The 25986-nt window shown below is 58.6% G+C and overlaps 2 protein-coding genes across 3 annotated transcripts; both read left to right on the forward strand.

Moving 5' to 3' along the window:
• The first annotated feature begins 194 nt into the window (after positions 1–194).
• On the forward strand, positions 195–22157 carry NAPA (NSF attachment protein alpha). Of its 2 annotated transcripts, none has more exons than XM_082751349.1 (11): positions 195–758; positions 9242–9321; positions 11734–11850; positions 16472–16518; positions 17244–17321; positions 17565–17620; positions 17707–17791; positions 18598–18702; positions 19840–19908; positions 20416–20466; positions 21391–22157. In XM_082751349.1, exons 1-11 carry the CDS (start codon positions 661–663, stop codon positions 21490–21492), a joined length of 888 nt encoding a protein of 295 aa, XP_082607475.1. In that variant the 5' UTR covers positions 195–660; the 3' UTR covers positions 21493–22157. The 2 variants fall into 2 exon arrangements, with proteins under 2 accessions (XP_082607475.1, XP_082607474.1); XM_082751348.1 differs by having other exon boundaries at positions 484–758; positions 20416–20651.
• A 2645-nt stretch (positions 22158–24802) lies between these two features.
• Positions 24803–25945, forward strand: LOC309858631 (KICSTOR complex protein kaptin-like; the record flags this gene model as incomplete). The annotated part of the gene is made up of 4 exons (XM_082751347.1): positions 24803–25143; positions 25475–25557; positions 25667–25751; positions 25845–25945. Coding segments are annotated over exons 1-4 (492 nt in total), but the record flags the coding sequence as incomplete, so codon positions are not given.
• Positions 25946–25986: the final 41 nt, after the last annotated feature.

Raw genomic sequence — 25986 nt, forward strand, 5'->3', positions numbered from 1 at the left:
TCCGTCAGCAGAGGGCGCAAGAAAAGGCAGAGCGCTTTCCTGACCGCCGACGCCTCTCCTAGTGAAGAACCCCGCGAGAAAAGGGGCGAAGGCGGGGACTGAGCAGCGCGCTGGACACCTGTCAAAACCGGAGGAAGGCGGGGCGTATCTTCGGGCCAGGGCCGGGAGATGTCACGTGAGGGTCAGTGGTCAGCTGACGGGGGCTCAAGTTCCGCGAGGAGGGACGGACCGACCCGGGGAATGCTGGTGATTGGTGAAGCAGGAGCTAGAAAAAAGCACCTCGGACAGGGTCTTGGACGGTGGGGAATACGACTGGCTTAGACGAGTCACGTGGGATTTCGTGGAGCGCACCAGGAAGAGTGGAGAGTCTTACGCGGAAGTACGCGCAAGCGTTGAATTATCGCGTCGCTCATTGGCGGCCTTGAGTCACGGGGAGGTGTGCGGCTGCTGGCGGGGGCGTGGCCGGTGGGGCTCGCCCCTCCCTAGCGGTCCGCGGGTTGGCCGGCGCACGTCACATGGTGTCGAGCTGCGGGCGGCGCGCACCGGTGCGACGTCAACGCAGCCGTCTAAGCTTCCCCGACCTGTCTACCGCGGCGGGGCCTCGGCTGAGTCCCCCGTGGGCCCGGGTCGGGCCGTTTGCTGAGTACCTTTGGGGTCGTCATGGACAACTCCGGGAAAGAAGCGGAGGCGATGGCGCTGCTGGCCGAGGCGGAGCGCAAAGTGAAGAACTCGCAGTCCTTCTTCTCGGGCCTCTTTGGGTGAGAACCGCGCGGAGGGGTCGGCTGGGACCTTCGCTGAGAGGACGAAGGAGTCAGGGCCTGAAGCGGCGGCTAGAATCGCACGGCTCGAGCCTAGAGAACGGAGGGCATTCGGGGAGGAGGTAGTAACAGAGGCGACACAGGCTAAGGACAGCTGACCCCGGCAGTGGTAACACGGTTGGAGGAGAGACAGTCTGCGGTGTTGGGAGGGCCCCGGGCTGAGGGCACCCAAACTGAGGCCACACCGTCTGGGCTGAAGATGGGCCAAGGGGCGGGAGGAGAACCTGCGCGGAGCCAACACGGTCTGAGGCCCTCAAGGGGACCGGCCTGGGAGAGCAGACAGGTCAAGGAGTCTTTTGGAGTTCTAGGAGAACCTGTCTGAAGGCTCCCTGATGGGCACGGGGGCGGGGGGCGCCGGGACTGACACCTGGCCGGCGGATTGACCTTCCCAAGGCGCATCGCAGTGGGTTTCAGTGAACTCTGGATGATGGGGGTCAGGGGGGTTAGGGCTAAGGTGATCCTAGGAGCGATGAGCCCAAGTCTGAGGTGTGTTGAAGCGCCTGAGAGAAAGCTGCCTGAACTGGAGAAAAGGCGTGGACTCGAGGTGCTGGAGAACATTGAGGATTTTAATGGGGGTCGTCTTACTCTGTCTGGGCCTCTATGACAAAGTACCCTAGAAGGGGTAATTTATCTCTGACAGAAATTTATTTCTGACAGTCTGGAGGCTGGAAGTCCAGGATCTGGGTGCTGGCAGATTTCGTGTCTGATGAGAGCCTGGACAGGGAACTTGTCACTGCGCTCTCTCATTGTGGAAGGGGTGACGGAAGGGATGAGCTAGCATCCTGGAGTCTCCCATAAAGGTGTTCGTCCCAGTCAGGAGGGCTTTGCCTCATGACCTAATCACTTCCCAAGGGCGCCCATCTCCTAATACCATCATTTTGGAGGTTGGGTTCTTGACACATGAGTCTTGAGGCGACCCATTCAGTCCAGAACAGGGCCACTCTGGGAGGGCTCTCATTGGCCTTTTAGAAAGGACTGCAGCAGCTGGTGTGGGGGAGAGCAAAGGCCGTGACGGTCATAATACTGGATTAGATTTATTAAGTTCTATGATTCTGAGTCAGACTGGGTCAGGCACTTCACCTGTGTCCTTGTGTTGCATCCTCACAACATCCCTGTGGAGATGGACAGATTTACTTGCATTGGACCTCAGTAAGTGGGAGACCTGGGCCTGTCTGATCCCAGAGCTATCTTATTGCCACACGCATTTCTCCCCGAGGGTTGTGCCCATTTCTGGACCCTACGCTTAGGGAGGATGTTGACAGACTTTCCAGTGTCTGAGGGGGCTCTCACCCCTGTAACTCTCCCTCCTTCCCTGCCTCACATGGCAGTTTTCTCCAAACGTTCAAGAGAGCCGGTGTATTCCTCCCAGTCCCTTCCAGCTCCAAAAGCGGTTGAGATGGTGCTGAGAGGGGAGTGGGCAAGGCGGGAGTAGAGAGCAGAGGGACTGACCAGAGCCTGTCTGAGAGCGACAGGTCAGCCCAGACACTCCTCTCGGCCAGCAGCCACTCTTGGCACCTCCTCCCCTCTGGAGCTGGGATTTCGTGTGTTCAGCATTTCACAGCTGCCTTTTCTTGTGGCTTCGGGGACCACGGGAGGCGTTCTGGGGCTCGGCTCGTCCCTCGTGCTTTTCCCTCCTCTTTCAGAAACCTCAGCGGTACCATTCCAGACTGAGAGTCCTCTCGTCACATCAGAGTGCCAAGTGGGATAGCACCCAACCGGGATTCAGGGCCAGCCCCGTATCCTTGGATGTCAAGGCCTTCTGTGTTCTTCCCTGTTCCTGGGCTCTTGGACACTAGAGGGCTTTGGGGCACCAGCAGCCCGCGAGAGAGGAGGGAGGCGGTATCAGCCAGTTAGCAGATCCAGTTAGCAGATTGGAGCTCCTTGTGTCCCTTCCCTCTGGCTCCCTCCTCCTTCAGGCCCCCAGCCAGAGCACGGGCACCTGAGGTGCACCTGGGACAGGGAGCTGTGGGGAATGAGGAGGGGGCAACCCAGGCAGCTCTCTGGAAGCAAAAAGATGGAGAGTTCCTGAGTAAAGCACAGTGAAACCACCGGAAAGGGGAGGGGAAGTACGCTTTCTCCTCCTTCCCGCCCCAGGGCTTCAGATGGGTCCAGAAACTTCACCACTGTGCCCCCTCGGGAATGGTACAAGCTCTAAATGGTGGTTGTGTTCCCTGGGGCTTGTCCTCATCCCTGACAACTCCACCCTCGTCCCCCATCTCCCACCAACTGAAATCCAAGACAAAAACTTCTTTTCCACTGGGATACCAGTGTTGATAGGAAGTTTCTCTGTCTGTGAATGGAAAATCATAGTAATACCTACTTCACGGGATGGTCCTAAACAGTAACTGGGAACATGCTCTGTGGTGAGCACACAGCGCCTGGCCCTGGTGAATGTTTAAGTACTCGCTGTTATTAATACTGTTACTGCAAGTTGGGCAGGAGGCGCCAGGGAAATAGGAATGGTAGCAGGTTGCGCAGACCAAGAGCAGGTTCCTGAAGACAGAGTGTGGACCAATCAGTTCCTGTTTAAACTGCCTATAGGCACCAGCACTCCCCAGGAGCCCTGGAGGCTTGTTTGTGTAGAGGAAGAGTGGGTGCCCAGGTCAGGTGGGTGGGCCCTTAGCCCAGCCCGGTGTAGGAACCTCAGCTTCTGGCCATGCCTTGGACAGCCTTTCTGCCTGTAGAGCCTGCCCACGGCCCGGCCTGCCTGTGTCCAGCAGGCACTGCGGTGACAGAGCTCCCTGCCAGCTGCTGGGCTCCACGGCCGAAAACTTGGGGGTCCCTCGTCCAATCTCAGAGTGGAGTCCTTCCCTAAGGGATGCAGGGTCTGGGGTACCCCGGCTGTCATTTTGCGGTGGTCCCAGGGTTCTGCCTGTCAAGACGGAGGGGACCTTGCCACCTGGCTATACAGAACTTCAGTGCTCCTGTTTGGGATGGGACAGCAGAGAGGCCAAGGTCTTTCGGAAACGTCTGTTAAGGCAAGGAAATACGTTCAGTTCCTGGGCCACGGTGAAGTCATCTTGTCGGGGTGCAGATGCATCCATAGCAGAGCTAGAGGAGTACCCATCCCACTGTGCACAGGCTTGACCCCTGCCACCGAGCTTATGGTCAAGAAGGCGGTGGCCCAGAAACAAGCTTGGTCAGCAGGATGTAGGAAGGAGGGGTGGGGACATTGGAGGCCTCGGGGCTCTGTGGAAATCAGAGTGGGTGCCCTTTGCCAACCTGGGGGGCAGAGGAGGTTAAGCTCACACTGAGACTGGAAATAGGTAAACATTTCTAGAACGTGCTCTCTCTGCCAGTGCCGATAAGAGCCAGGCTGAGCACCTGCCATGTGGCGGGCACTCTCCCAGGTACTGCCCGCGAGATTGCAAGAGCCTCCAGTGGCCCCGTCAGGTACAGTGTCTCCCACCCCCACCCCCCCACCAGGGTCACAGAAGGTTCTGTGTTTGAGTCCAGGCCTTGCTGCAGTCCCCGGTTTTTTCTACCACCCCCTCGTGACTCTAGAATTCCCCTTGCCAGGTGGCTGGCAGCCCTCAGAGCGCTTTTCTTCTCCTTCACAGAATAGCAGCCGTTTGAGCACCTGCCCTAGCTCTGCCCTTTGTGCCAGGCTGGGCGCTTCTGTTCTCTCTGATCCCCACAGGGCCGCTTCTCAGATTGGGTTCCTTGCCTCTGTTCTACAGATAAAGCAACTGAGGCTCCGCTGTTGCTAACCCAAGGTCACGCCGCTATCACAGTGCCTGAAACTGGGCTCAGCCCAGGTCCCTTGGCCCCCAAGTCCATTCTGTTTCTGCTTGTTGCCCATTACAGACATGTCACAAGAGCAACCTGAGGTGGTTGCGGAGTGCAGCAATTAGCATGTAACTTTATCCTTTCATTGTTGCCGGGACCTGTGTGTGCACTCTGGGGGCCCAGGCCCTGCCCCGCAGGAGCTCATACCCATGGGGTAGGCGGGGGGGGGGGCACTGCCGAGCCCAGTAGGGCGTGGGAGCTGTGGCAGTGAAGAGCTTAGCCTCACAAAGGGGGGCGGGAGGGGATGGTCAGGGATTCCGCGGTGCTCTGACAGCTCAGTGTTGTCAGCAGAGGAACAGGGCTGGTGGCTGCCCACTCGCTGTGCCAGGTGGTCCTTCGTGTTCTCTGCTGTTCCTTCCACTTGCAGCCCTGATGGGGGCCCCTGTGGGGGGCCTGGTTACCGCCTCTCTCCCTTGCCTAGAGGCAGCTCTGTGTGGCTCCAGCAGAGAGCAGCGTCTGCCCGTCGGGTGAGGGAGATTGGCCCAGTGTTGGCTGTTTACTCTGGAGCAGGTGGGGACCATGGTCCCCTTCTCATTTTCCAGAAGACCCTTGGACGTGGGGAAGGAAGCCTCCAGATCACTGAGTGAGAAGCAAGGCAAGACTTGATCTCCAGGCCTGGGTCCTAGTTCTGGGCCTTGCCACTTTCTGGCAGTGTGAGCGTGAGCTGGCCCCCCAACTCTTCCAAGACCCAGCTTCCTCCTTGGTGGAGCAGAGGTGACAGCCAGGGCTTCGCTGTCAGGAACTCGGCACTCCTAGCAAGCAGTTCTAGTCACGTGATAGGGGTGTATAAACCGTGAGACACAGTAAGGGTGGGATGAGCCCTGGGGTCCCTTCTTGCCCATGCAGGACACTGCCCGGAGAAGCAGAGCCAATTGAGGACAAGGACAGGACCGAGGGGCGGTGGCTGTGGCCCTCTGGACGCACAGGAGGCCCAGGGCTGCCCGAGGACCTGCAGTGGGAGTTACTCCATCCGGCCTGCCCTTTGCAGCCCTTGGGAGAGTGCCGGTGGGCCGGGTGGCATGTTTCTGGGAGCCAGGAAGTGCCCAGGGGGTGGAGGAAGGAGCAAGGGAGGCTGCGGCTCTGCCCTGCAGAACCCCCTCCACCAGGCCTGGGGCCCACTGGACCGTCTGTGCATCGCTGGCACCGCACGCGCCTCTCCATATGGCAGTCGCCGGAGGTTGGTGGCTGTGCCTGGGAGCCCTGAGGCTGCTTCCTCCACCCGGGGAGGGGGCAGAAAGCAGAGCTGAGTGGGTAATTATAGACAGCCCTGCAGCAGGCCAGCCCAAACCAGTTCCCTCTATTCCCGGCGTGACTCGGAGCCCGAGCTGCGGGATAGGGAGAGCCAAGCAGAGGCAGCTCGGGGGAGGTCTGTGGGGGAGGGACTGTCAGCTGTCACTGGTGCGGCCACTGGGCTCTTCAGGAGGGGCAGGCCCAACTAGCTTTTCTGGATCTCCTGCAGGAGGCACTGGAGGAGGGCTGGTTTCTTCCCAGAAGGGAGTTCACCGCGCTTCATGGGTGCTCCAAGAGCTACCCTGACCTGGGGGAGAAGTCCTGTAGTCAGCTGTAGCCTCATCCTGCAGAGCGGCCCCTTGGTAGAGTGCTTGTGCAGACTTCTTCCTTCTGGTCACTCTCCCTGCCAGAAACCTCCCTGTCATGTTTTATAAATAGGGCCTCACCCCTTCCCCAGGCCTCCTGTATGGGGGTTCCCCACCTGCCTCTCCGCCCTCCCTGCACCGTGGCCAGCCTGGCCCGCTGCTGTTCCTGGAACTGGCTGTGCCTGTTTCTGTCCTAGGGCCTTTGCACATGCTGTGACCGCTCTCTCGAATGGTCTTCCCTCTTTCTGTTGGTAGCTCCTTAGTCATCTTTGGGGACTGAGCTTGAACTTCCCGTCCTCACAGCAGTGGCCATGATCTGCCCGTGCATAGAGGCCCCCTCCTCCCCCAGTCCCTCCAGGGCTTACTCAGTCTGAAATCGTCTTGCTGATTTCCTGTTTACCGAGGGCCAGGTCCTTCTCCTTGGTTTACTGTTAATACCTGCGAGTGTCTGGCACATAGAGAATGCTCAGATTTGTTCCCCAGGTGAGTCAGTGGCTATGGGAAGGGCTTCTGTTTCAGGATCTGCCAGTGACCCGAGGCAAGTCATTTGTCCCCTCTGGGAATTCCACTTCCGTCTCTTAAAGAAGATGATGGAATCCCAGAGATTCCCCTGTCATCATCTGGCATGGAAATGGCCAGGACCCAGGTCCGGAGAGGAGGGAGGAGGCAGGCCTGAGCAGACATTAATCCCTCTGGTTTTCCCACTCTGCAGTTAGAATCATTGACCTGGTGCAGGGCTGGCCTGTGATCACAGAAATTTCAGCCTGGCAGCTGCCGGCCTTTGTGTGCTGTGTTCTCTCTGTCCCACTGAGCTGAAACACACCAGCTGGGGCTGACCCTGTCCATTGTTGGTCACCCCTCTTTGGGCCCCTCAGTGGGTCGAGCTGTTTCTGCTCATGGAGCCCGAGTTTTTTTCAGAGACTGGCTGAATCTGGATAGGGCTTCATTGTTCTCACAAAGAAGGGAAGGAGGAGCTCGGCACGGGGAGACCCGATTCTGGTCTGTGAGCGCATCCATCTCCTTTAAGTCAGAGAACGTTCTAGAGAAGGTCCCCCAGAGGATTTTGTAGCCAGGCCCCAAAGGTCCCGTACTGCCGGTGAAAGTTCCTCTTTTCTCCCAGGCCAGTAGTGGGTTCTACAGAAGTCACTCCAAGCAGGAGCCCCGAGCCCAAGGTGTGTCGGCCCTGCTGGGGTGAATCTGGCCTGGGAAGACCGTGAGACCCAGCAGAGTGAGCACAGGCGTGCATTACTCCTCGGGGCCGCTTCCTGTGGAACAGCAGAGGCTAGGGAAGACGGCATCAGCATAACTCTGGAAGGTAGAGACTTTTCATCCAAAGAAGAACTTTACCTTCTGGGATGTAGATCCTGGAGGCCGGGATTCCAGTCCTCGCCAGCCAGCTAGCCTGCCCTGGAGCGGGGGGCATATTACCAACGGAAACAGCCTGACTCCCAGAGAGAAGAGTGAGCCATGGGTATAGATCAGCTTTTTCCTCCCGAACTCACTTGAGCTCTCCGAATCCCCTGGGCCCACTGTGTAAAAAAGCCTGACTCCAGGCCCCACCCAGACCCACTGAGTGAAATCTTCCCAGAAGGTGGCTAGGGGGGGTCTGTTGTGATCATGGTAACCATCCGCTCCTGTGATGCAAAGGAAGGGACCGAAGGAAGGAGCCCTATGAACACAACTTCCAGAATTACCCCGGAGGCCCTCCATAACCATAGCGGGGGGCTGGCTGGTTTCCAGGGCCAGTGAACACAGGTGTCGGGGGGAGGACAGGAAGGCTGATTTGTGTGGCTTTCTGTTAGAAAATACCTCTCTTTTTTCTTCATTTAACACAAAACATTGATGTCAGCGAAGAGAGAATCTGAAATCCATTTGGTGGAACTCGGTGTGTGGGGTGTTTTCTACTGGTGGATGTGGGCATGGGAATTTGGACAGTTGCAGAGATCACAGACCTCATGAGCCAAGGCGGCGTTGCATTCTTGGAGGTGGACAGAAATATGGTGGGGACTCACAGGGTACACATGAAGGGCGCCCCCAATTCCGGACAGACTTCCAGTGCACAGCTTGGAGATCAGGAGGGCGGAGTAAAGCTGCCCCAGCGGAGTGCTCTTTATTTGATTTTTTTTTTTCAGATGTACCTCTGTATATCTCTCAGACCCCTGCTCTGGCACAAGAAGGTCTTTGAAGGTGGTTTTGTCATTTTAATTAATTCTGCACTGAACATCCTTGCACCTTCTCTGATTAGTTTTTTTGGGGTAGAGTGCTAGAAATGTAACTCATTGCTGGACCACAGAACCAAATGTAAATCCTGATATTTAAAACGATTTATATATATCTTTTCTGTGTTCTATATAAATACGTTTTAGCAGATAAAATGGGCAGAAGATAAGAAAATTCAAGCAGTACAAAGGAGGAGCGTTTGAAATCTTGTCTCTCACACCTGGCCCCCCCAGTCCTGTAGACCCCACCTTAAGAGAGGAAAGGCAGTGACTGGTTTTCTGTGTATTATCTGCTCCTACCTGAAATAGTAATGGCACACACGTAGGGTTGGGAGGTCTTCCCAGAACACCTGCAGCGAGTAAGGCATGGGCTTGAGGCATTGGGGGATAGACAAGGTGTCCAGAGTGGGCTCCTCCCCCAGAATGCTTTGTGATGTGTTGGTGGGGTGGGGTGGGGGGTAGTTTGCGTAGAGCCTGGGAACCAGCGTTCAATGAACAGAAGTGGAAGAGGCCATCAGAGGCTGGCCTTACAGGAAGGCTGGGAAGTCTTCCCCCTCCCCAGCCTACCCCTGCCGTGTGATGACAACCTCGGCTCCCCTGGCTGCCCAGGCACCTGCAGTGAGTGTGCCTTTGTGCAGGGAGAGCGGGGACCATGGGCTCGGTCTCCCCTAAGCCATCAGCAGAGGCCTGGGCTGCAGAGGGCTTCACAGGGGCCTTATGGGGGTAGGGAGTGGAGGTACCCACCGTCCCCAGGACAGAATGCGGGCTGCTGCTCACTGCCTGACTCATGCGTCTCATCTCCTTTTCCTTCTTTCCCCAGAGGCTCATCCAAAATAGAGGAAGCATGCGAGATCTACACCAGAGCAGCGAACATGTTCAAAATGGCCAAAAACTGGAGTGGTATGTGATCTCTGCAGAACCCTTCATGCTCCTTTCTTCTCCTTTTCCTCAGCTTCCAGTCCTGAGGGCCTGGCTCCGGGGCTCAACCCTCACCACCCCCTCCCCATCTCTCTCTGCCATCTGTGGCACCGGAAACCCATTGGCCTACCTTCCGGTCACTTTGAGCCCCTGGGTTCTTTTACTTGGGCCACGGGGCCTTGGCAAGAGGACTATAGGGATAATACATTATTGAATCCGGGTAGCTCTTGGAGGGCTTTCTCCTTAAACCCAGAATGTCCAGTTTGCCCCGGAACCTCCTCCCTAGTGCTTCCATCAGGTCTGAGTTCTAGGCCTGAGGGAACGTTCCAGCGGTCCAGTAGTCACCTTAACCATCGGCCATTTATTGAGGGCACCCCTAGGTGCTGAGCATGCGTGTTGAATGGAACTGGCAGGGCAGCTCTGTGAGGGGCGCTGCCTCTAACTTCCCCGTGGTGGGAAACCGAGGCTTGACTCAGCCCCGGGGCCTCAGGTGCTGCCCCTAGTGAGGGACTGAGAGCCAGAATTCAGAAGGCAGAGCTCTGATTCTGGAGTGCGGTGCTCGGCCGGCCTCTTTGCAGCTTCAGGACCTCCGCAGCCGGAGGGACTGAGGTTTGTGGCACAGCTGGAGCCGGCCGTGTGACCCCAGGCACCATCTGTCGCAGCTGCGAGCACTGCCCCCGCCCCGCCTTGGGGTGGAAGCTGAAGTGCTCACAGGACTCTGGTCCGCAGACTAGCAAACTTCTGGAGCGGCCACAAGGTGCCCGGCACAGCCTCCCGTGTGCTCTCGCTCCGACTGGGGGAGGACACACTGTGACAGTGTCGCACACTGCTACAAGGGCCTCCATCCTTGTGGGGAGGGTGTCCCAGCTCCCACACCTCCGGGGATGCTCACGACCTGTGTTGGCAGGCGGAACGAGCCCAGAGTTACGACTCCTCTGACTTGGCTGTGGGGCTGTGGTCCGGCTCCGGCAGGGCTGGCTCTTGGCGGGTTCCGTGGAGCCGAGGTGGGGTGGGCAGGCAGGCAGGCAGGGGCTCCTAGAGGTGGGAGAGACCAGAAGAGGTGGCCAGGAGCCGCCTGAGGGCCTGGAGGAGAGCTTGGAGAATCAGGCGTGGCGTGGAGCTCATCGGGCCAGTTCCGGGATGTGGCCTCCAGCCCCAGTAAGACTGAATCCAGGAAATTGGGCAAAGACAGGTTTGGGACCCTGGGAGGAACTTTCTGACCAGAAGGAGACACAGCCTGGCATGGGACCCTGGAGGCAGAGGTGTGGAGGCCTGGGGTGAGACGGAGTCGCCTCATTTCCTGAGCACACCTTTGGTTTCCTGGAAACTAGAAGGGTTTTTCCTGAGCTTTCACCAGATATATTGTGCACAGAGCCACACGCCCTATATAGTTTCATGCTCCCAAGCTAACGAGGTGCCATCAGAGAAGGAATATTTACTTCTCGATCGCATAGGTGTCGCTTTGCCCCTAAAACGTGTTGCTTCCTCCCCACCCCTAACTAGTCAAAAAAATTATGGGCTCTGTTTCATTTTTCTCCCTATGATACTGCTTTTCTGGAAATTTTGCACTCATGTTTGAGCCTTTAAAGATAATATATCCTACATGATGGGAACTGGGCTGCATTTGTCTTTCTTGTTGCTCTGATGTCCCAGGATGGGTCAGGCCCTCCTGTCCCCTTCCCGCTTGGAAGTCTATGATTCCGATGTGGCCAGAGGAAGACAGTAGTGGGCATTGGAGCTTCCAGTCAGGACACTCCCACCCCCCACCCCTGCTCTCCAGCCCCATAGGAGAAGCGATGCCATTGTTTCCAGCAAGCCGCCAGGCAGCTTAGGAGTCACAGGTGACTGCAGTGGCTTGGGAGCAGCGCAGGAAGACCACATGCAGCCAGGGACAAGACAGACTGGGCCTCCGGTGGTGTCTGCACCGCCCCTGCCCCGGGAGCACTTGTCCCCTGCACCTGATTTCCCGCTGTCCCCGGGGCCACTGCTGGGGTCAGCTGGGGATAGTTTTTGTTTCCTTCGTAGCTCTCAGCCCCATTGACCTTCTCCTCAGATCTTTAGAACCAGGTGGCCCTGGAAATACTGCCAGAGGCTGGGATTCAGGCTGTGGGATCATAGCGGGCCCCCACCTGGCTCTCTCTCTATATACACAGGGCTCAGGGGCCACCCCCAGGGGGCCGCTTCCTCCTCTCTCCTTGTCCACGTCAAGGCCTTCAGGAGCCTCAGCCCTGTCTAGGGTCAGGAAGCCTGAGGTCAAGGCCTTCACCTCCACTCCCCCGGGGCCAATCTGGAGCCCCCCTCCTCCCAGGGGGACAGGGTTGTGGGGGGCATCGTCAGGGCGGCTTCTGACGGGCAGAGCCCCACTCAGGCTGCACACGCTCTCTCCTGTTCCAGCTGCCGGAAATGCTTTCTGCCAGGCAGCCCAGCTGCACCTGCAGCTCCAGAGCAAACACGACGCGGCCACCTGCTTCGTGGATGCCGGCAACGCATTCAAGAAGGCCGACCCCCAAGGTGAGCCTCTGCGGGTCCCTGGGGCCCCGGTGAAGCCCTCTCCCAAGAAGTCCTCAGGTGTCCGGCCCAGGGCCAGCCGGGAGATACTTGCGCTTGAACTTCATGATTGGCTCCCTTCCGGCTGGCATTTGCATCCCGCTCCAAGCCTCCGCCTCCCCCTGCTGCTTTGTGCACGCAGCTGATGCTTCCCTCCTGGAGCCTGGAGCATTTGGGAGTGGGAGTTACACCACAGACCCACCGCATGCCAAGGAGAGAGGAAAATCTGTTCTGGTGTCAGAATTAACATGCAGAAGGGGGGTGGGAGGGGGTTCTGAGACCAGCCAGGTAGGAGTTGCTGCCGAAAAAGGAGCGGAAATTATCCTAACCTGGCTTCCCTACCCCCTGGGGGGGAAATCAGAGCAGAGCCCAAGATGGGAGTTGCCAGAGAACAAGTTACTTAAAACGAGGGCGTGCTGGGGAGAGAAGCCCGCTTTGGGACTGACTCACGGCAAGAAAACCACTTGTCCCACTGGGTTCGTCCCGACGCAGGAGCACAGCCCAGTGGGGACCAGAATTTTGGGTCTCGGGAAGCTGGAATTTTAATTTCTGTTTTTCATCTCAGTGCCAGACACAGGTTGCTAACTTTTTAATTTAAGTGAGCCAAGATGCTTTTTTTGGGTGACCATCTATTGCTACTGTTCTCTCAGAAGAGAATAGGGAATACGTGAATGTTTTAAGGGAAAGAAAAAAAAAAGATGCCTCATCTTGGAACAAAGACCAGCCCTTCCCAGGAGAGAACAGTTTGCAGCTGGGCATCGAGGTGCCTTCGAGGCTCAGTGAGCGCTGGTTCCTACCCCCGTGTGGGGGACTTGCTGGCCGATCCACTACGGCCACCAGGGACCTGTCGTTTCTAGGCGGGGATCGGGTGTCTCGATAGACCAAGTAGTGTCTCTGTGTCCCCAGACTTGACCAGTCTCTGCTGTGTACCTGGGGGTCTCCCAGAGGTTGGCGTGAGGGGTCACACGGTGGGCCCAGGCTCAGCAAGGACTGGAGGGAAGGCCTTGTGGCGGGGTTGAGCCACGGCTGGCCGTGTGGGTGATGTGAGGAGGACCTAGGGCAGCCTTGAATCACCCAGGGACGTCTGTCCCATTCCCTGCCCCACCCCTCGCCATCACCGTCCGCCTTCCCTCTGCTCCCTGAGGAACTGGTCTTCCTAGAGCTGTCACGCTAGGCCTGTGTGATGGTCAGCTGCTGCTCCAGAGTGACCGGAAGGACAGGTCTCTGGGGGCAGGAGTCAAGTGCAAACAAAGGCCAGCGCTTCCCTGGGACGGGCCCCCACCCGGCTCCGCGATGTTGCGTCTGTGATGTTGCGTTCTTGGGCCTCAGGTGGCTTTTGATCTGAGCTTCTCCAGCCAGAGGCAGGGCTCTGCAAGGGGTGGGCTGGGTGCTGGGGCTCAGGCCAGGGTTGGCGCCCCGCCTCAGGAGCTGTGCCACAAGAGTGGGAAGGCAGCAGTCGTTGGGTATGCTAACGTGGCCATCGTGAGGCCCACAGGCCAACTTGGTTTCTCCAGGGATCAGCAAGTGCAGTTTGCTGCCTGGATGCTGAGTGTGGTGGTGGGGCAGAGGTGGGTTTGGGGTGGGAAGAACCTTTCAGGCAGCAAGAGGAGCAGTGACGAGGAGGGGAGCCTCATCTGGGCACGGCCTGGAATGGGTGCCTTGGCCAGAGCGCCGGGTTCTTGGTGCTGAGCAGGGAGGGGCCCCAGAGTAGTGACCCTGCACCGCAGCCTCGCTGACTCCCCGCCTGAGTAATGGCTCATGCGACGTGGGGCTCGGCGTGCTCCTGGGTCTGGACCCAGCCCCTTTCCCTGTGACCTCAGGCTGGCAGTCACCTCATCTTTTGGGCCTCCGTTTCCTTGTCTGGTAAGGCAGAGGCCACATGTGAGAAGCACAGGCTCAGCCAGCCCAGCACCTGGTGTGTAGCAGATGTCTGGTGTGGGGTGGCCCTTGGCTCCCATCAGAGGCCCGGCCTCCCCCGGCCTCCTCCCCGTGGCCTCGTGGCTTATAAAACAGAGCCAGAGGGCCCGCTCAGATCCCCACTGGACTGCCCCAAGCAGGTAGCCAGTTCCCTGGGGCCTTCCTCCCTGAAGGCTTCTATCCTGTGTCAGCACCTCCAGGAGTCCTGGAGGCCCACTCCCGCCGCCCCCGCGAGAGGTCGCTGGCACCCAGCCCACACAGAAGGCCTGCCAGAGCTGGCCAGGATGGAGGGAGCGGACTTGGTGGCTGTCAGCATGCCCTGTGTCTGCCAGTCTGCCTGGAATGGTGGACCGGGGCTGCCTGCTGCCCCCTGGGTGGCCAGGGGTGGGGCCGCGATGCCCCTGGCTGTGGGTGCTTCCCGGGGGTCCCAGCCTCTGCCTGCTACGGTGGAGGGACTCAGCCAGGGAGGTCTCTAACCCCAGCCACCCAAGAGCCAGGCCCGGGGCTGCATGCACACGCTACTGGGTATCTCCTGCGAACCAGACATGGCCAGAGCTTGCTTTAACCCAGGCCACTTCCCTGGGGGCCTTTGCCATCTGCCCCCATTATACCCAGGAGGGCTGAGTCCCAGGCTAGATGTGGGAACCAGCAGCCAGACCCAGAGGCTGCTGGAGCCCAGCAGGTAGGGCGAAGGCCCTGGGTTGCACGACTCCCGGTGAGCCTAAGCGAGCACCTTCCCTGCTCTGGACTACAGCACCCCCCGCCCTGGGCTGGATCTCATCCAGGGGTGCTGTAGCTACTCCTCAGGGACCTGGTACCTGGAGATAAGCCGGTTATGTCCCGGGTGCCAGTGCTCCCCGGGGTGTTCACTGGCAGCTTGCCGCTTGTCCCCGAGCCAGGAGCAGGAGTGAGGGGGCCTTAACCCCATGAATCCATGTTGCTGCTGGGGGTGGGGGGTTGATCTTCTGCCCCCTGCTGCTGCTCCAGGGGCCGTGCCTTGCTGACAGCCCTGTAGCACCAGAACAGCCACTGAGAGAGCCTGTCCTCCGGAGGAACTCGCAGCCTCTCCCTGTCTCCCTGTCCCCGTGCTCCTTGTGGCGGGAGCAGGCACAGGTGTGGGGTGGGCCTCCACCCCACCGTGCTGTTCCAGAAGGGGGAGCCGGTGAGAGGCGCTCCCCTGTAGCCCAACCAGCCAGCTCCTCCCCAGCCTCAGCACCGGGTTGCAAGCAGCCCCTTGCCGGTCACCCGGCTCAGAAATGCTGTTGCAAAACGTGTATGCGTGTTCAAGCGAGACCGTTTCTGGCTGTAACTTGGGCCCTGTGTTCTCTCTCTCTGCCTTCTCTTTATCTCATTTTCTTTTCTCTGGTGCCCCGGGCTTCCAGCGGTCAGCCTCAGAACCCCAACCGAATGCTGTTCGTTCTCTGAATGTTTCTGGCATCTCAGGAGATCTCTGGCATCCAGTTTCAGAATTGGACCAAACCTACAGGCCCTCCCTTCCCCAGAGCAGTGCTCACAGACACCCACCTTTTGCATGTAAATTTAGGGGGGCCTGTGGACTCCCTGAAGGCCCAGCCACAGGTCTGAGGCAAAGAGCCTCTCTTCGCATACCCCCCCCCCCGCCCCGCCCAGGTAGTGAGACCTTGGGCCTTGTGAGAACAGGCACCAGCTTTGGCCCTTCTCCGTGGCCTCTCCACCCAGTGGACCTGGCTGACTTGGGTGGGGGGGTAGAGTAGCCCTGGAGGCAGACCAGGAGCCTGCAGGGTGCCTGGGACGTCAGGACGCTAGCCCTAGCCCAGCTTCGAGCCTGTGTCCTCGGTCTGTCCAGGCTCTCTGTCCTTCCCCCCGCACCTCCCCCAACACCTTTTCCTTGGAGATGTGTTTTAAAAAAAAGCCACCCTGAGAGCTCATCTCTGTCTGCTAGAAAATGCCTCCCACTCATGCTGCTCGCTCTCCTCCAAATAACGTGTCAAAAAAAAAAAAAACCCATACCCGAATTTCAGGTCTTAGAAGAGGTAGTACCACAAAGGTAGCCGAATTTCTCTCCTCGTGAGCCTTCCTGGTGTTTGCTGCGTGGTTTCAGGAGTGGGCGGATGGCAGGGGGAGGGACGAGAGCGGAGGGCTCTGCTGAATGCCGACATGTGTGCATGAGACAGTGACGGAGGTCACAGCCCCAGGGGCCTGGGTGTCCTAACATCTGGCTCCTCTCATGTTGTTGACAGAGGCTGGTCAACTGCAAGGGATGTGGGGCAGTGTCAAGGTTCCAGGGACCTGGTGGAACCTAGGGGTCCCTCACATGTCAGGCCTGGCTGCCTCTTGTCCCCCTTGCCAGCCCCTCTTGTCTTGGCAGGTGGGGCCCTCGCTGGCCTGGCTCCAAAACCCTGTAGGAGGCTGGCTGTCGGCCTGTGTTCCTTGCCTGGCGTTGCAGAGATGACAGCCCTCAGCAAGTCACGGTCTGCACCGTTCATGGTTCTGAGCACATTCCCTGAGGCTCAGGGATCCCTTCAGACCCCCGGCCCAGCCACAGGAATGCAGCCCTGGCAGCTGCATGAGCCCGATGTTCTCCACAGGCCCCTGAGCACCCGCCCGGCCACCCGCTCCTCTCCAGCCTTCTGCCTAGATGACTTCTTTTTCTCATTTTTGCTCCTCATTTACCTTCTTCTCTCCCCAGAGGCCATTAACTGTTTGATGAGAGCCATCGAGATCTACACAGACATGGTAAGGGTCGCTGCCCATCCTGTCCCCTTCCTGTCCTGCCCTATTGCTCCAGCCTGCTGTCCCCAACCGCAGCACCAAGAGCATGTGCGAGGGGCAGTGGGAGTGAGGGGAGTGTGGTCCTCTGGGCCAGCCCCTGCCCCAGGGAGCCACCCCCACGGTAGGTGAGGCCCAGAGGCGGCTCCGCTAGGGACCCAGAACCCAGGACCTAGACATGCTATGTGTGTCTTTGGGGGAAGATGGGCACTGGCCTCCGTGGCCGCACTGGGGGCCCAAGGAGGCCAAGAGGGGCTGTTCTATGAGTAGTCTGCAGACTACTGGGAATGGTCAGACCATCAGCCTGGTTTCTCCAGAGCTCTCACCAGGCAGTTCTAAGCTGGTCCTTCCACCTCTGTGGGCTGTCAAATGCTTCCCCGGGCCAGGCCCTCTACCGGGTACCCATGCCACCATTACCTCTGGCGTCGCCTTGTCTGCCTGTGTCCCTGTGGACAGGATGGACACGGAGGCTAAATGTGGAGGGACATGCACAGGACTCCCCTGTCAGGGCAGCACCCAGACCCATGCCTCAGCAAAGCCTCCTCTTGAAGGCTTGTGCCCTTCTGGCTCAGTGGTGTGGCTGAGGGGCAGGGACCCACCAGCTTTAGTGACCTAGAAGGGTGAGGAGGGGCTGAGGTGAGGCGCTGGGGCCAACACTCGTCACAGAGAGCTCCTTCCCGTGTCCCGCCCAGGGCCGATTCACGATCGCGGCCAAGCACCACATTTCCATTGCCGAGATCTACGAGACGGAGCTGGTGGACATCGAGAAGGTGAGGGGTGGTCAGCGGCCATGCCTGGCCAGTGGTGGGGGAGGACCGCGGCAGCTAGTCCCCTTGGACTGGGGCTTGTCTCACTGCTATGTGCACTTGGGGAGTCCCCTGATGTCTGAGTACTGGAAGAGGGCGTGGGGCTTGGGCCGAGCTTGTGTAATGGGCCCAGGGCCCGGCCTGTGATGGGCAAGGGCTGCACTGCTACCCACTTTTTCCCTCTGCGCCTGCCTCATGTCTCCCCAGGCCATCGCCCACTATGAGCAGTCTGCAGACTACTACAAAGGGGAGGAATCCAACAGGTATGGGGCAGCGGGCTCCCCTCCCCAGCCCCTAGTAAGCCCCTAGGCCACTACTGACCTCTGTCTTCCCTGCCCACCCCACACAGCTCAGCCAACAAGTGTCTGCTGAAGGTGGCTGGTTACGCGGCACAGCTAGAGCAGTATCAGAAGGCCATTGACATCTACGAGCAGGTGGGGGCTGGTGGGGCTCTGAGCCCTGCTCTCTGGGAGGGCCCTACACCCGTGCCTTCCTCTCCACCTCCCTGCATCACCTCCCTGGCGCTCTGTCCTGGCCTCACTGGCTAAACCTTTCTCCACACACAACCCACATGGTGTCACCGTTCTCTCCCTGTACGCTTCTCACAGGGAGCTTTCTGGGAGGCCTAGGGTCCCAGAGGGAGTGGGCAGAATCACTAAGGCTTGGGCGGGGGGGGCGCGGGGGGGGTTGGCCAGAGGTGGCCAAGGGGACTCCAGGAAGGTGGCCAGGTGGGAGGGATGGGGAGGGAGTGTCCTTTGGGTGCGCAGGCTCCCTGGGGTGTGTGGGGAGGGCTGGGCGGGCCAGGCTGTCCTGGTGGGTTCAGTTTGGCCAAGAGAATGGCAGGCAGCTGGCCTCGGAGGAGAAGGGGGGCGGGCACCACCTCTCATGTTCCCTCAGCCTGCCACCCCTCTGCCCACCGAGAGCCAGCCTCCCGTGGGGCCTGACAGCAGAGCCGCCTCCTCCCAGCGTCTTGGGCACCTCGGGGGGCCCACGGACACCTGGCTTCAGCCCTGTGGCAACACCCACCCCCCTGTCAAACCCTGGGCCTTGGCTGCTTGTGCACCACTGGCTGACTTCCCTGGGGCTGGTCCTTGGCCTCCCTGCCCTTGGGGTCCCAGGTTAGAAGGGCTTCACCTAGGATACAGGTGCTGCTCCCCGCTGGCCCCTGTGTGCCTGGCCATGACTCTGACCCTCTGGCTGCCTGCTGCAAGCCCATGGCACTGCCTCCACATGCCCACAGGTGGGAACCAACGCCATGGACAGTCCCCTCCTCAAGTACAGCGCCAAGGACTACTTCTTCAAGGCAGCCCTCTGCCACTTCTGCATCGACATGCTCAATGCCAAGGTGAGCAGGGGCCCCATCAGCCTGCCCAGGGCTTCCCCCGCCTCCCCTTGACCACCTCAGAGCATCAGGGCTGTCACTGAGCTAGGTTGCTGCCTGACCCCTTAGTGGGTGGTGAGCCCCACCCTCACATCTGGCCCCACAACAGTCAGCTGCGTGTTGTCGCTGCTGTGTGGCCATCCCTGGCATCCCCCGCCCAGTCTCTGCTGCTTTTGAGTTTATCCAGCTCCTGGCTCACGCAGTGCCTGGTGGTGTTTCAGCTGAGGGCACATTTTGAGTCCTTCCTGCCTCCTTTGAGGTCAGCGTCACTGTCCCCTGTCCTACAGATGAAGATGCTGAGGCTGAGACCAGAGACCCTTATTCAGGGCCTCATGGCCAGAGTCCAGATCTTTCTGGCTCCCAGTGTCATGATCTGAACCACAGCTTGCGCGCCCTCGTCATCCGTCTGCAGGGCTTCTTGGCGATAGAGGGGTCAGTGCTGGGCAAGGGGGCAGGGAACGGCGGGAGGGGGGGAGCTGGAGTCTCGAGGGGCCTCCAGCCGCCCTGCCCTCCACCCTGCCTTTTGCCACATGGGGTGTCTGAGCACCACTGCTCTCTGCTCCTACTGGGGTAAGAGCCCAGGCTCTGGTGTCGGGCTGGCTCGCGTCCCCGCCCCCATGAACTCTGTGCCCTGAGCAGGTTATCGGGCGTTTTCCACTTTCAGAATGGGGGTCACTATCATTCAACCCTCCCCGGGTCCACGTGATGGTTAAATGTGAGACGAACCCAGCACTAGTCCTGGCACATAGGAAGGACTCACATGAGGCAGCGGTCATTTACGCCCTACCCTGTGCACCGGCCTGGCATTTGCCCCCTACCCTGCACGCCGGCCTGGAAGACCTTCTCCCTCCCCTCTACCCCACCTCAGCTTTCTTCCCCACAAGCTGTCTCTACGGCCAGGCTTGGCCGGGCACAGTCCCACGGAGGTGCCTGCGGGGCACAGAGCCAGGTGATACTGGAGGCTGGCGGAAGGGCACAGAGCGCTGACTCGGGGCCAGGTGGCTCAGATCCCCTTGGCTGCCAGGCCGGTGGCTCCCATGTCCCATCTTCATTAGCCTGTCCCCTTCCTTACTTCCTTCTTACCACCCTGGCGATGTCCAGCTCGCTGTCCAGAAGTACGAGGAGCTGTTCCCCGCCTTCTCCGGTTCCCGGGAGTGCACGCTGATGAAAGTGAGTGCCAGGCGCCCTGCCGCCCTCTCCCTGCCTCTGAGCCTGGAGGGCTCAGCCAGGACCTCGTTGGGGGGCGGGATCCAGAGGCTGGGACTCTGGGTATTACTGGCACTGTCACCATCACCGTCACCGTCACCAAAGTTTGTACGGCGGTTCTTCAGGGTCTTTCGTTTGTTTGTTGTTTTTCCTCTTCTCCTGTCTGGGCCTCCATTTTCTAGATGCGAGAAGTAAGGCTCAGGTTATGGTGGAGGTGGGAGCAGAGCCAGGAGGCCGCGTGATCTCTTGCACGAACACGTACACACATGCACACATACACATGCACGTGCACACACGCACCAGGCAGAGGTAGAACTAGCCTCCTTCCTCCACCCTCCCCTCCCCCACCCAACCTAGAACCCCCAGATGGAGTAGGTGTGTGTCTTATCAGGCCTCAGTGATAGGACTCTGGTGTCAGGCCTCAGGCCAGTCTTGGCCCCTGACCCCTGCCTGTCTGCTGTCTTCTTACAGAAACTATTAGATGCCCATGAGGAGCAGAATATTGACAGCTACACTGAGGCGGTGAGTGGCTGGGGCAGGGGCAGGGGGCGTCCTTCTCAGACACGCTGTCCTGTGAATCCCACCCTTGGTCTGGGCCCGGCCCTGGCTGTGAATTCCTTTCTCCAGTCACCCCAGAATTCTCACAGGGAGCCCCAGAGGTACAGGAGGTGTTCCCTGCATACCAGAGATGATGACACCGGGGTGAGGTGAGGAGACTCATCCTCGGCCTCTTGGGGGCAGAGTGGGGAGGCAGACCCACATCTGTCTCTCTGTTCCCTGGGCCAAGGTCTTTGCACCAATGAGTGCCCCCCATGAGCAGTGGGGACAGGGAGAGAGGGAGACAAGTCATGAAAGGGCCTCCCCTTCCATAACCACCTTCCCTGGTAGAAGCACCCTACAGAGGTGTTTCTCCCTTTTCTTACTCTCTGGAACAATCTGGGACTCTGTTGGGCCCAGTTCCGGTCCTAATGCAGTTGTGTAGACTGCATCTGTCCAGTGGTGTCTCCTGGGAGCTCCTCAGGAATCCTACACTATCAGTGATGACAGATACTGAAGTCCCTCCGTTCCCTCCTGTCTGGGACCATGGGCTGGATGTCAGGAAGCTCCAGCGAGGAGAAGGGAGGAGTAGGGCTGCCTCTAGGCAACAGGGCACTGGTTCTCCCTCTGGCCTCTGTCCCTGTGAACAGGCCTTCACACCTCCAGGCCTGTTTCCCACCCATAAAACAAGGAAGCTGGAGCATTTTTATGCTGCGACATCTTTTCCTCTTCCCAAGGCAGCCTTAGAGGGAACCCCCTCCCTTTGCTCCTCTCTGGGAGGCAGGCTGGGACACACATAGAGAATTTGGGGACCAGAGACTCTGGAACTGGGGACAAGGAGGGAATCAGGGCCAGGGCCAGCTATGGGACCGGCCCCTCAGTCACTCCCCTGCCCCCTGTGTGTCCCAGGTGAAGGAGTACGATGCCATCTCCCGGCTGGACCAGTGGCTCACCACCATGCTGCTCCGCATCAAGAAGACCATCCAGGGGGACGAGGAGGACCTGCGCTAAGCCCCACCCAGCCCCCTGGCAACTGTCTTCCTGCCCCGTCTTCTCTCCCCCGCGCCCCTCCAGTGCGTGAGCCCAGAGAGAAAGGCGGGGCCGAGACCTTGGCTGTGAGACCTTCCCTCCCTTCCCGCAGAGGAGTCTCCCCAAGCCATAGTGTGGGTTCAGCCCTGCTTTGGAGCCCCTGAGGCGGGGCCTGCTGGCCGGACAGTCCCCCTCTGTTCTCGCTGCACCCCTTGCCTCCTGCCCATTTATTTAAGCCCCCCAAAGGTCCCCTTCTCTGCCCCAAAACACAGACTCTTTGACACAGACCTTTTTGCTGTGGGTGCTGCCAGGGGTGGGGGTCCGTGTCTGGTCCCCCATCTCCTGACCAGCTGAGGCGCGAGGCTGGCTTCTGCTGTTCCCACTTGTCCTCCAGCCGAGCTCTGAGCACATGTAGCTGCTGAGATTTGCTCTCACCTCGGGGGGGTGGGCCCCTCCCCCTCCAGTGCCGGGAACCACCCCCCCCACTAAGCCTCCTGCAGCCCTGACCTCTCAGGATAGACCGCAGGCCCTGGAGCTCAGGGTCATCCCTGCATTCACCCCTTCTTCTGCTCCTTCCCTAGTGCTTTGAGGTTTTATGGTCAGAAGCTGCAGCTGGCCTAAGAAAAAAAATAAAAAAGAATACTTTGCATGAGTCTCCCTTCCTCCTCCTCACCTCTGCTGCCCCCTTCTCCCTTCAGGGCTGGTGTCCTGTCTCCCTACCCCTCCTGGTCCCCGGCTTGGGCTCTGGACACACTGGGTGGGAAAGAGGGCAGGTGTGACTAGGAGACAGGGCTGGGGTCAGAGGTCCCCAGGGAGGCCTAGGGATGAGAGGGGTCGGGAGTCTAGGAGTACCCAGCTTAATCCTATGGCCTCTGAGTTCTGTGGGCCTGAGTTTCCTCAGCTGGGATGGCGGGTGGCAGTCCCAGCCCTCAGCTGGCTGGAGAATGGAGGTTAAGGACAGTGGTGGTAAGGAGGCTGAAAGAGAGTCCCCTGGTGCTCAAGTCTGCCTGGAAGGAGGGTTGAAAGCCCCACTGCTATTTGTTCCAGGCATCCCAGGACAAGGGGGGAAACAGCTTAGGTGGGCAGTGCATGAAGACCAAGCGGGCATGGCAGTGGAAGAGGAGATGGCAGGAGCCCTCTGCCCAGGGAAGGTGGGCAAGAACCACCAGCCTCCACCACACGCCACAGTGGAGGCCTGTGTGGAGGTGAGCAGTCTGATGTGCATGGGCTGTGCCTGGCCCTGGGCTGTGGGGTCACTGAGCTGGAGGAAGCTCTGCCCAAAAGGCACAGTTGCTATGCGTTGGGATGTCAGGAAGTGAACTGGGGGGTGGGAGTGGGGTAGATGCAGAGGAGGGGCTGCCTGGGAGACCAGGTCAGGCTCCTCAAAGAGGTGCTCCAGGCCAGAACCCGGAAGAAGTCCAAGAGAGTTTCAGGTTCAGTGTCAAGTCCATTCTCTATGGACTACTGTAGGAGGCCCTGCTCCTGTCCCCTTCAGCTCAGATGGATTGATTGATGATGGCTGCCTAGGGCTCAGTTAAGACTCCTGAGACCTGAGATCGATTACCAATGTCTGCCACTGGCACAGGTTTAAAGATATGTAGGTCAGAATTTTTCTGCCACCCTGACCTCAGTAGTGAGTCTCGACCCTGGCTGTGCTTAAAATCATTTAAAGTACACAAGCTTGGGTCACAGCGTAATAAATTGTGATTTGGGTGAAGCTCCCCACCCTTCTGGGGAGTTTTGGTTTTTTCCTGGAAATTCCACAGCTGAGTCACATGTGCCACAAGAGGTGGAAATCACTGAGCAGGACACTTCTTTCCTTCCCAACATACAACTTTATTTATTCACTTAACAGATGTTAAGTGAACATAGTTCAGAGGTTACCACGTGAGGGAGAAGCAACCTGAAGAAAACATTCTTGAGAAGCAGAATTAGACCCCACGTTCAACTGACACAGCGAGTATCTACTAAGCACCTACTGTATGCCATGCCTGGGCTACGCCCTGGGAATACAGCATGAAACCACACAGCCAGACCCTGCCCTCCAAGATTTGGTCACCAAATCCCAAAGTCGAGAAGGGACACAAACTCCCCTTCACCACCCTCCAGATCCCATGTGCCTTTGAGAAATTTCCCCTTGTGTCTCTTACCTAACGTCCCTGGTGCTTGGCAAAGGGGCTGGCACAGAGTCTTTGGATTTCCAACACCTATATACTGAATGCTTAACTTTGTGTCCAGCCTTGTGGTCCAGGACTGGGGATCTGACTGTGACCAAGGGACATCTAGTCAATACCTTCATGGTTCCCGCTGTCCTTGTTTATTGTGTGCACACACATGAGCTTTCTACCGTGTGTGTGTGTGTGTGTGTGTGTGTGTGTGACAGATCACTCAAGGTGGCCGCACAGTTGGCCAACTCATGTCTTCTGGAAATGATGTACAGATATGTATACAGAGTCCTCAAACTCTTGATGCCCTTCTAGGTCAAAAAAGAAAAAAAAAGAGGCACATATGTGAACCCCTGAAGACCCCAGAGTCAGAAACACCGGGCTGACACCCCAGTCTCCACCACTTTTGAGTCCTATCAGAGCCACAATTTCATCCTCTGTAAATTGGGATAATGAAGTTCTTTGCAGAGTTGGAAGGGTTTGTTGAGACTGATACATAAAGGATGACCGGGCACACAGGAAGTGCTCAATAAATGCTGAGTAAATGAATTCAGAGTAACCACAGCCGGGTGGTTGTCAGCATTCCGTGACAATCGGGGCCAACGTGCCGGCACCAAGTAGGTATTCAGTGAAGGAGGTGGTTATTTGCCGTGACAGACAGCCAGATCCTTCTTCGTTGAGTAGGAATCCATTTAACCACTTTAAAGGGAACGTGATGAAGACAACAGACTGTGAACTATCTTGTTTGGATTCCACTACTGTTGCTTACCAGCTGTGCTATAGGACGTAGATTACCTCAGGAGCCTCGATTCCTTCGTAAAACCTAGTAACTGCCTCAGCCTGCTTCTGAGTTTGAAATAAATAAATAGATAGAAAGCGCTTAGAACACCTCCTGGTACATAAGGACGATACGGAGTTTTAGGATTACTACTGTACCTTCCACACTGCACTACGAGACCGCCCCCCAGTTCAGGCCACAATCTGCTAGCGGCAGCCCTTCTCCGCCACTCAGAAAAGGAGCGGAGAGGAACGCGCACGCGCGGTGGGGCAGTCATGGGAAGGAAGCCCTGGCCGCCCGGCGGGTGGCCATCTTGGTAAAGGGCAGCGACGGCAGCTTCTTTACGTCATCAGTCTGCGCGACGTGCGGGCACCCGGCGGTTCAGGTCGCATAGGGAGCGGTGGGTAGATGGGGAGGGTGGGCGGCGGCGCCGGGCGCTGTCGGGGGGTGAGTGGTTGAGGGGCGTGATGGGGGAGGCGGCCGTGGCCGCAGGGCCGTGCCCGCTGCGCGAGGATAGCTTCACGCGTTTCTCGTCGCAGAGCAATGTGTACGGGCTGGCGGGCGGTGCGGGCGGGCGCGGGGAGCTGCTGGCCGCCACCCTTAAAGGCAAGGTACTGGGCTTCCGCTACCAAGACCTCCGACAGAAAATCCGGCCCGTGGCCAAGGAGCTGCAGTTCAACTACATTCCCGGTGCGTGGCGCCATGGGGTTGGGGGGCCTCGAACTTGGTGTTGAGAAGGTTTCTGAGGCTCCGAGCTGGGTCACCGCGGTGAGAAAATGGGATCAGTGTGACTGAAAGGTATCAAGGCTGATAATCGGGAGGCATCTTGTCAATGGTTAGGGTTCAGGATTCCTGAGACCGGGAGGTTAGGATCCCTCGTACCAGGGCTGTGATCAGGATTCACAGGGACCAGGAGATGATGGTAATTGCCATGGTCAGAGATTAGTGAGTCCTAGAGATCAGGGGTCACCATGATTGCATATATAGGGTTCTGCCTGACGTGCACTTTGTCCCCTCCCAGTGGATGCAGAGATTGTCTCCATTGACACCTTCAACAAGTCACCCCCAAAGCGGGGCCTGGTGGTGGGAATCACGTTCATCAAGGTATCCAGGCCCCCTCCATCTACCCATTCCCTCCTTACAGTCCCTGTACGTCTGACCCAAATCCCTCTCACTGCCCCTGCTCTCCCCTGAGGCCAGTTTCCTACCTCAGGATTCAGGGGACAAGGGCAGCCCCTTCCTTAACATTTACTGCGACTACGAGCCTGGCTCTGAGTACAACCTTGACTCCATTGCACGTAAGTGTGGCCTCGAGGGAAGGAGGGTAGGGGAAGATGGGAGGGGGCACCTGTCAGGTGCCCGGTCCCCATCTGCGTGTGCTCCCCTTACAGAGAGCTGCCTGAACCTGGAGCTCCAGTTCACTCCTTTCCAGCTGTGCCATGCAGAGTACGTAAGCTGCAGGTGTCATACAACAGAGAGAGAGAGAGAGAGAGTGTGTGTGTGTGTGTGTGTGTGTGTGCGCATGCACGCACG

Source organism: Mustela nivalis (assembly GCF_964662115.1).
Source record: "Mustela nivalis genome assembly, contig: HAP1_SCAFFOLD_2977, whole genome shotgun sequence".
Lineage (NCBI taxonomy): Eukaryota > Metazoa > Chordata > Mammalia > Carnivora > Mustelidae > Mustela > Mustela nivalis.

What these genes read in the sequence shown, in the direction of transcription:
- NAPA (XM_082751348.1), top strand. Translation starts at nt 661, where the DNA reads ATGGACAACTCCGGGAAAGAAGCGGAGGCGATGGCGCTGCTGGCCGAG. An exon ending in CAAGAAGGCCGACCCCCAAG is followed by an intron (nt 11,851 to 16,471) that starts GTGAGCCTCTGC and finishes TTCTCTCCCCAG; the next exon opens with AGGCCATTAACTGTTTGATG. An exon ending in AGCTGGTGGACATCGAGAAG is followed by an intron (nt 17,322 to 17,564) that starts GTGAGGGGTGGT and finishes ATGTCTCCCCAG; the next exon opens with GCCATCGCCCACTATGAGCA.